This window comes from Manihot esculenta, chromosome 9, assembly GCF_001659605.2.
Source record: "Manihot esculenta cultivar AM560-2 chromosome 9, M.esculenta_v8, whole genome shotgun sequence".
In the NCBI taxonomy this organism is placed as follows: Eukaryota; Viridiplantae; Streptophyta; class Magnoliopsida; order Malpighiales; family Euphorbiaceae; genus Manihot; species Manihot esculenta.
The window spans coordinates 10,420,087-10,430,402 of NC_035169.2; the positions used below are offsets into that span (position 1 = coordinate 10,420,087).

Genomic DNA, 10,316 nt, shown 5'->3' on the forward strand with positions numbered 1-10,316 from the left:
TTGATTTGCTCCATGTCAGGTAATTATTGCCGTTTAGAGGAGAACTGACGAGGATCATGCTGGGAGAGTCAGAGTTTTGCAGCCTTATAATCTTGTCGTCTTTCTCTGCCTTCCCTGGTATATTTTCTTCAATAATTTCTGCCATTGCACTTGTTAATTGAGGTGTGTAGACTGGGAAATTAAGGGTGGTTTCTTTTCAAATCTGGATCTGAGTTTGGTGGAGTGGTTTACTCAGGGTATGCTCTGATACCATGATGAAATTGGCTATAAATGGGAATGAGAGAAATTGAAATTGAATGAATATTTTATTGATTGTAGATCTGCCTATATATACACGTTTTGGAGAAACTGAAATCTAACTAACAGAGTTCTCTCTGGGTTGTTCTGGAACCTTCTGGTATCTCCTGGAGTGTATTTACAAGAAACGGCATCATTTTGCTTTTGGAATTTGGACCCATTCTTTGCTCTCTTATATTGCGACGTCGTTTGGTGATTGTGGTATGTAACATCTCATCAGGTTCCAGCATATCCTTTTCTTTCAGGCGACTGTATCCTTCTATGTCAAGCAGTCATTTAATCATGCTGATAAGGCTGCGAGATATGCGATATTGGGCCGACCAGTCTGCACAGTGGAGACTAATGGATTTTAGTTCAATATTTATCTCTAGAGTCCGATCTGAGTCTGTACGCCAGAAACCGACCGCCACCAATTATAATTTTATATTTTCTTAATTTTTAATTTTAATTTTTCTCCTATTTAGGATGCTTATCATCCTTCATATACAGTTCAATTAACGGACTAGTCATGCAGTCAGCTCCTATACACGTGCTCAAATAGTCAAATAATTTAAAGAAAAAAATTTATATATTTTTTTGAATATTTGCAATAACGAAATGGTTAAATGTTATTTATTATTTTTCATTTTTTTTTAAATTTAAAATGATTACATATTTAAAATAATAATAATAATAAAATTTTAGATATTGATAGGATCGAAATTAGCTGGTTGTGGCTTGTATGTTAAGGTTTGAGACTAACGGAGCTAGTTCCACTCTAATTAATGTTATTTTTAATATACCATATAAAATTTTTAATCTTTAATTGTAATTATTTTGTAAACTTATTAATTAGCAAAACATATAAAATTATTAATTCTGAAATATATTTTTAATTGTTTTAATTAAACTTGTAAATAAATATCAAATTAATTGATAATATGAATTTAAAACAAACACTGATTAATAAGATTTGTAAATTTTTATTTATTTTATTTAAATTTTTTTTTTTTGAAATAGGGGTTGAAGGAGTCGAACCTTAGATTTTTCAAGGCTACAGGATGCATTTTTTCTACCAGGCTAAGCCTTGGAGTGCTTATTTTATTTAAAACTTAACATATTTAATAAAAAAAATAAAAAAATTCAGCTAGTGGTTCTTGTTTTACTTTTCTTTATTAATCTTTATCATAAATATGCTAATAAATATCAACATCTAAAAATTTTAATCTCTAATGGCCAATGAAATAATCAACAAGATTATTTTTACAAATAACTAAAAAATAAAATAAAATCCTAATAATAGATAGATAATTAAAATAATCAAACATTAGGCTGAAACCCAAAAATTTTATATCATTCTCTAAGTTGTCGTATTTTTTTTCTTCACTAACAAACATTTGATTTCTATATCTTTTTGGTAGATAACCGCTCAATTTTACTGTTTTATGTACTTAAATTAATTCTCCTGAATTCCCTCCATGCCATGCGACGTGTGGAGATTGAAAGAAAGTTTAATGTTAGCTTTTCCTATGTAAAAGGACTAAAATCACTAATTTCCTCTAAAAAACCTGCCTTAAAATAGAAACCCATAACAATTTAACAAACACAAGTAAAATCCAGCACTATAAATATCCAAAGCCGCTGCAAAGCTGAGCAGGAAACAAGAAAAATCTTAAGCTCTAACAAAGTGGAGAAAGAAGAAGCGCCAAAGGCGAAGTGCCAAAAGTTGTCCTTCTGCCCAGCAACATGGCGTCGCCTTTGGGAGCTCTTTCTGCCATGTTATTGCTTTTAGTTGTTGCACTGGCTAAAAATTGCGAAGCAACGGCTATGCACTCTGCTATTCATGCTGTTCGACGACATGGCCACAAACTTAAACCTATCAAAATAAACAAGCCTAAGTTCAAGCCTGGGCTATGGAGAAAAGCTCATGCCACCTTTTATGAAGGTGGCACTGGATCATTTGGTAAATTTTTGTTTCTAATGAATCCATTATATATATTTACAGAAATGAGAAATAAATAAGCATAAAAATTTGCAGGAGGAGCTTGTAACTATAAAGATGTTGTACAACAAGGCTACAACTTGAACACAGTAGCTCTAAGCGACGTTTTATTCAAGAAAGGAAAGACTTGTGGTGCATGTTATGAAATACAGTGTGTCAATAGCCCTAAATGGTGCAAGAAAGGATCTCTCTTTGTTACAGCAACAAATCAATGCCCATCAAATCCATCTCTACCTAGTGACAATGGAGGCTGGTGCAATTCACCTCGTGAGCATTTCGATATAGCCAAGCCCGTCTTCAACAAAATTGCTGACTACACTGCTGGGATTGTTCCTATCCAATACAGAAGGTTAGATGATAATGCCCATTTCCTTGTCGTCTTGACATGTGCAGGTCTTACATTTAAAGGAGTTGTGTTCTTTGTAGGGTTCCATGCCAGAAGAAAGGAGGGATTCGGTTCACAATAATGGGGAACCCATGGTTCAACCAGGTGATAGTATGGAATGTTGGTGGAGCTGGAGATGTTGTGTCTGTTCAAGTGAAGGGCAATGACAACGTTAAGTGGACCAAATTGCAAAGAGACTGGGGTGCCACCTGGAAAACTAGTACCCATTTGGTTGGAGAATCACTGACCTTCAGGGTTACGACGAGTGATGGCAGAGAATCAACTTCATGGCATGTTGCCCCTAAGAACTGGCAATTTGGTCAGACTTACGAGGGCAAGAACATCAAGTAGAACACCACAACAAAGCTGGGCAATGATTTGTATATTAATTCTTGTTTCCTCATTGCTGATGATAGGCATGGCTGCCGTTGAAGGGCTTCCATGTTTTTCATTGTATCCATCAGAATTATTTTTATACAACTTCAATATTGTATACCCCAGACTTGATGACTTTAGTTATCTTGAAGGGCCCTCCCAAGTTGGTGCCAATTTTTCAGTATTGCTCTCTTTCCAGTCGCTTCTAATATTCTTAGAGCCAGATCTCCACCTTTCAAGCTCCTTTCCCTTGTAGTACCAGGCTGCCTTCTGCTCTTAATGCTCCCTACTTTAGACTGTTAAACCACGCCCGAACTGGCCTTGTAAGGGTATTGGGGAAGACTTTGCACATCAAGGAGTCTGAGAGAGTTTGGAGCTCTATGAACGTCTTGTAGTTCAGGATGTGCTCCCGGGGGAGCACTATCATAGGCCGCCATCGGTGGTATCATAAACTTCTTCGGTATGGTCTCCTGTTGGATCCACCTTGAAAAATATGAGGATATGGGTAGGAGGGCCTGGCTGTTATTCTGTGTTGCCAGTTTAGTCAGGAGCTTTTCTTTTATCCCTTCCAACTTTCGGTCCACATTTGTCTCCTCCTGCCTTGGCCTTTTTTCCAGGCGATATCCCCTCTCTCACTCTTCACTTTCTATCCTCCTTGTTGGCTTAATAGAATAGCTCTCTGCCTCATCATTCTCGATGAGCTCTCTCATCCTCTGGCCTCTAGCTCTGACCGCAGGCTCATTCTCCCTATTGGCCTCACCACTTCTTTCATCCACTCTCCGGCTACTCTGTTGGGGGACCTAGTAGTTGAAGGTAGGTTGGGGTTCAGTGGCGTTAAAGCCTTCAGTTACAAGGGGCACGCTCAACGTTGTGTTGAGGCCCCTCTATTGCAGCATTTGCCCTAATGACTAGGTAGTGTTCTGTAATTGAAGAGCCATAGTTTGTAGCTCTTAGTTAGATAAGGTTGTTCTGTATTGATTCCTGCCGAATTCGACGAGGGATTAAACAATACATGTGGTTGGTTTGATGGGGTTGTGAGACTGAAAAATGAGAACTGCTGACCTTCATGAGTAGAACTGAGGTCGTTTGGGGTGTGGGTGGTATAGTTTTCATTATAGTTTGCCATGTGGATCTCAGTGGGTGTTATGGAAATGGAAATTCCGATGATGAAAAGATCTCCTTTATTTTTGACAGACGTGCCAATTGATATTTTGGGGTACAGAGGAAGTAGGGTTACAAAGTGTGTGTGTAAGCTTACTTTGCGGAGTCACGTATTCCTCTTTTATTTTCTTTTTTCTTATCCTCTAATGACGCATAACCGCCACCCTACTACAGCGTCACATGTCCCTGTCATGTAGAGTCGTACGTATGGGCGTACCAGCTTGCCCACTCTCATCAAGCGGTCATTTAATCTCCCTTTGGCGCACGTGGTGGTAGGGCCACAATATAGATGGGCCTGTTCCCCTATTTCTCGTCACATCATGCGAGATACGCTCCCTTCCAGCAGATCTAGGCTTTCAAGCAGCCCGGCTTGCCTCATATGCGGATTGGATATGATATTAGCGGATTGACCTGCTTAAAGGGCTCTAGTGAGCTTTGGACCCGTCTCTTTCTCCAAAACTTGACCCTAGTTCGAACGTTAGAGATCCAGCGGTCATTAAGATTTAATTATTGAATATTAAAAAGAAAATATGATTAAGATTTATTTTTATTACAATTTTATATTTCCTTAATTTTTAATTTTAATTGTTTTTTTATAGAGAGATTAATGGACTTGTCATGCGACTCTAGACATATGTATTTAAATAATAAAAAAATTTAAAATTTGCATAAAAAAAATAATTTTTTTTATTATATTTGCAATAGCGATATGATTAAAATATTATTTATTTTTTTTTCAATTTTTTAATTTTAAAATAATTACATAACATATTTTTAAAAAAATATAATTAATAAAACTTTAGATATGGATGGGATCGAAATTAGTTGGATATTAATGTTTGTGCCTAACTAAGGTAGTTAATATACCGTCAAAAATTTTTAATTGTGATTTAAATTTTGTAGACTAATTAATTAGCAAAGCATACAGAATTATTAATTCTGAAATATTAAAAAAATAAAATGTATATCTATATATATATAGACATGTGCAATTTTTAATTGTTTTAATTAAACTCGTAAATAAATATCAAAATAATTGATAATATGAACAAAAAAGACACTAATCAATAAAATTTATATGTTTTTATTTATTTTATTTAAAAACTAACATATTTAAAAAAATATAAATACGCTAATAAATAACACATCTAAAAATTATAATTTCTAATGGCCAATGAACTAATCAGAAGGATTATTTTTATAAATAACTATAAAATAAAATAAAATCCTAATAAAGATAGGATTAGAAAATAGTGATTATTTATAAGTACAATAACTTTTTAAAATAATACTGAAAAAAGATTAATAAGTTTAATGTAATAAATTTTTAAACAATCTTCATTCATTTTATCATGTAAATTGCAACAGCTTAGATCAATGGTGATCTTGTGATTTCGAAAAAATAGTAAAATCTCACCAACACAAATTTTTGTTTTATAGAAACCTTTCAAGTATTTTAGATTATTAGGCTCATGATAAATAGGTGGAAGTGCAAAACCTTCTATTCCTTCTTCATCAAAACCTTCTAACCGTAGCCAAACTAGATCTCGAAGAGTTTAAGAAGAATAAAAAGTAAAGCGATGAATTGTATCTTTATCATCACTATAAAAAATATTATAATTAAAATAGAAAGAAACTATAAAAAAAGTGAAAAATTAAATAATTTTTTATAAAGACTATAAAATGAATTCTATTCTATTTAATATACGTTTTGATATTGGTCATTGTTCGATCTTATTATCATTAAGAGTTTCAAATACTTTTTTGGTATAAATCATCTATATAGAGATAAAGTATTTTAGTTTTTATTTATAGAGATAAACTTTAAGCACAACAGCCAATTTTATATTATTTAATTTGTAAATAATTGACTAGTGGGTCATTAACAAACAGCCGATTTTTATTTCGTATCATATGCATATTATGGCTTCTCTTGCAAAAACAATTTCATAATATAAGTTTGTTAATTCAAAGTCCTCCAGGACTACAATTTTCTTGGAATTCTAAATTTTGTGGCAATGGACATGGAATTGGTTCTCGCACTGCTAGCAGAAATATCGATTTGTTTTTCACGAAAATAATAATAAAAAAAGAAATTGATAATTTTGTGTTAACATTTCTTAATCTTTTAAGATCTTAATTTTTTAAAATTTTTTATTATTATTCATTACTAAAAAAACTCAATAACTATAAACATATACAAAGGCCAAAAGCCAAAGGCCCAACAATAATAAGCAACAAGCCCATAGAGATCCTAAATCATACTAAACTTTAAGACCACATTTAGAACTCAAAGAAAATGGATTTCTAAAACCTAGAGCTTGACTTGACAATCTGAGAGAAGAAAAAAAGAAGATGCCTGCCTCATCTATGTCGGGTTGTTGGAGTTGCACAGCTACCACTGTCCAGTGCCATCATAAGTTGGAAAAAACATAAACAAGCACAAGACACCAAGGAGCAACAACATAGAAAAACAAATCAGTAGGAACTCAATCGAGTCAATCTCGGTCTTTGGTGCCGAGTAGCTTCGGGGGAAGACCTTAAGGAAGAATAGATAACAACCAACAAGCCGAAACAGTGGGCTTCATAATGTTTCATTTGTCAAACTATCAAAAACTGCTTGCCATGCAAGAGAAAGAGAATAACTTTAGAGAATCACCTTAGAGAATCATTTTTTTTTTCTTCGCCTGCAAAAATCCAGAACTAGAAAAGCAAAAAGAGAAAAACAAGGCAAAAAAACCCAAATTCACAACCAAGAAACACCAGCAAAATAAAAACATTTCTTAAAGCATAGAGCCCGTGAAGACAAGCCAAAAATATTTTCAACCACATCTTTAGATGGGGAGGAGAATCCACTTCCCGGGCAAAGAGCCAAAAATATCTACAACCCCAAGTTCACAATCATATATTTCTCCTTGCAAAAACCCATAACGAGAAAAGCAACAAGAGAAAAACAAGGCAAAAGAACCCAAATTCACAACCAAGAAACACCAGCAAAATAAGCACCTCTCCTGGAGCATAGAGCCCGTGAAGACAAGCCAAAAATATCTACAACCCCATCTTTGGATGGAGAGAAGAATCCACTTCCAGAGTAAGGAGTCGGGCAGGGGACAACTAAAAGCCTGCAGCAAAGAGGAGAAAGTCTCCTAGGGAAAAGTTGAAGAATCAAAAGAGAAGTCTCTCCACAAAGGGTATAGTATTATGTAGGCTGAGAGGTTGTTCTTCTGTAACCTCTCAAGCCGATCTCTTGAATGCAAGTGATCACTCTACACCAGCTCTAGCCGAGCTTCCGACCTCCTGTAACTCTGCAGCAGGTCTTGCCGTGCTTTCGACCTCCTGTAACTCTGCAGCAACTCTTGCCGAGCTCGCCGACCTCCTGTAACTCTGCAGCAAATCTTGCCGAGCTCTCTGACCTGGTGTAATTCTGCAGTAGATCAGCTTTAACGAGTGTGAGCACTCTTCTTCTAGAAGTGCGAACACAATTGCCGGACTGCCGAGCTCCTGTGATTCACTCCTACCAAACTTACGAGAATGTGGCAATTATTCTGTGCAGAGTGCACACTTTGTTTTTGAAAAATAATTAGCCGCACACTATTTCGGCTTTTCATTCTTATTTATACTGAATCAAATCAACCATTACAAACCGAAAATAAAATTTACTCCGACCTTGAAGCCATATCGCACAAGATTCGGGTTACAGAATACATGGGCAACAGACTCTTAACATATTAAAAAATACATGGGTACGTGTTTTATTACTAAAAACAGAAAACAGAGCACGTGAGTACGTGCATAACAGAAAATGGTGCGAACAAGCTTACTTTCATCATTTCTCCCCCGTAAGCTTGTTCTTCACATCTCCAATCCCGATCATCATGCTCAGCTCGTCGATCTTGTCCCGAGACAATGGCTTTGTCAGAATGTCAGCCAGTTATTTTCAGTCTTGACATATTCGACTTTGACTTCTCCTCTTTGAACACATTCCCGAATAAAATGAGACTTAATGTCTATATGCTTACTTCTGTTATGATAAACGAGATTCTTTGTGAGCGCGATTGCATATTTATTATCCACTCTTAACACGAACTTGTTTGTCTTCCAACCGATCAGCTCATGTAACAGTCTACTAATCCAGGTACCTTGACAAGTCCCTGTTGTTGCAGTAATATACTCGGCTCACATGAAGATAAGGCTACGACTTTCTGCTTCTGTGAAACCCAGGTGACTGGGCTTTGGCCGAGAAAATAGATTACCCCTATCGTACTTTTCCGATCATCTACGTCTCCGGCTAAGTCACTATCACTATAGCCTACCAGCTTGAACTCCTCCTCTTCAACTTTGTTGTAATTGCAGCCATGATGCAAAGTGCCTTTTACATAGCGTAATATATGTTTTACAGCTGCTAGATGTTTCGTTGTTGGGGCTTCCATGAAGCGACTTACCATCCCAACTGAATATGCGAGATCGGGACGGGTATTCACCAAGTACCTTAGGCTTCCGATTGCACTCCTGTAAAGTGTTGCATCTACTGGACGACTTCCGTCTGATTTGCTCAGCTTTACTCGTGTATCCATTGGAACCCGACACGGCTTACACTCAGCCATGCCAAGCTTCTCGAGTATCTTCTCTGCATACCCTGCCTGGTTAAGGGTGATACTATACGGCCTCTGCTTGACTTCTATTCCCAGATAATAGCTTAGCTTTCCCAGATCACTCATCTCGAAGTTCTCTCTCATCTTGGCTTTGAAATCCTCCACTGCTCTCAGCTTTGAACCCATGATTATCAGATCATCTACGTATACTCCCACAATCTGCACTTCATCTCCTTTGTGTTTCTTATAGACTGCATGTTCGATCACACATCTTTGAAGCCCTAGTTCATGGAGACATTTATCTAGCTTTATATTCCATGCACGAGGCGCCTGTTTAAGACCATACAGGGCCTTCCGTAGCTTTAAAACTTTTTCCTCTTTCCCTTGTTCAACGAATCCGTCGGGTTGTGTCACGTAAATCTCTTCTTCTATCTCACCATTCAAGAATACGGATTTTACATCCATATGATGCACTATCCAGCCTTCTTGAGCGGCTACAGCAAGTAGTACTCTCACAGTCTCCAGCCTGGCTACGGGAGCAAAGACTTCTTCAAAGTCTATGCCTTATTTCTGCACATACACCTTTGCAACAAGTCTCACTTTATATTTAATGATCTCCCCTTCCGGATTCTTCTTTAGTTTGAAGATCCATTTCAAACCAATAGCTCTCTGGTCCTTTGGGAGTTCTGCTAGTTCCCATGTTCCATTTCTCCGGATAGCCTCCATTTCTTCTATCATCGCTTGTCGCCAATGTTCACTGCAGGCAGCTTCCTGATAAGATGCTGGTTCTTCAATTGACATGAGGTAAAGACCGTAGTCTTGATCGACCTCCACTGTGTTTTCATAAATCTCTTGAAGAGTCCTGAACCTCCTTGGTCCTTCCGAGCTGCTTTCTCCTGACTCTGAATATTCTGGACTTGACCCGGCTATAGGTGATAAGGAAGCTGGCGTCAGTTCCTAACTTCGGAGGTTTTTGTCTTCTTGTATTTGTGCTTCCTTGTACGTGATGACAAGTGGTCCTTCTATTGTGGAGTTTGATGTTGTCTGGCCTTGCCATTTCCACTTCTCTTCTTCCTGAAACACAACATCCCGACTTACCACAATTCGGTTAGAATTTGGATTCAATAATCGATATGCTTTGGATCCTGGTTCATATCCCAATAAAACCAGCTTCATGCTCCTGTCATCTAATTTTCTCAAGTGAGGAGCTGTGTTCTTGGCATATGCAATGCAACCAAAAACACGCATATGATGAACACTTGGGAGTCTTCCATGCCACGCTTGATAAGGAGTCATGCCTTGGACACTTTTTGTGGGTGATCTGTTCAATATGTATACTGCAGTACGTGCAGCTTCTCCCCAGTATGTAGCTGGCACCCCAGAGCTATTTAATAGACACCTCATCATCTCCACTACGGTTTGGTTTCTCTGTTCTACTACACCATTTTGCTGTGGGGAGTAAGGTGCAGTGAGCTGGCGTTTGATGCCATGTAACTTGCAGTACTCTTCGAACTCATTCGATGCA

The 10,316-nt window shown here is 37.1% G+C and overlaps 1 protein-coding gene across 1 annotated transcript; it reads left to right on the plus strand.

Moving 5' to 3' along the window:
- The first annotated feature begins 2,022 nt into the window (after positions 1–2,022).
- On the plus strand, positions 2,023–3,014 carry LOC110607937 (expansin-A16). The gene is made up of 3 exons (XM_021747110.2): positions 2,023–2,239; positions 2,315–2,627; positions 2,705–3,014. Exons 1-3 carry the CDS (start codon positions 2,023–2,025, stop codon positions 3,012–3,014), a joined length of 840 nt encoding a protein of 279 aa, XP_021602802.2.
- The last annotated feature ends 7,302 nt before the right edge of the window (positions 3,015–10,316 follow it).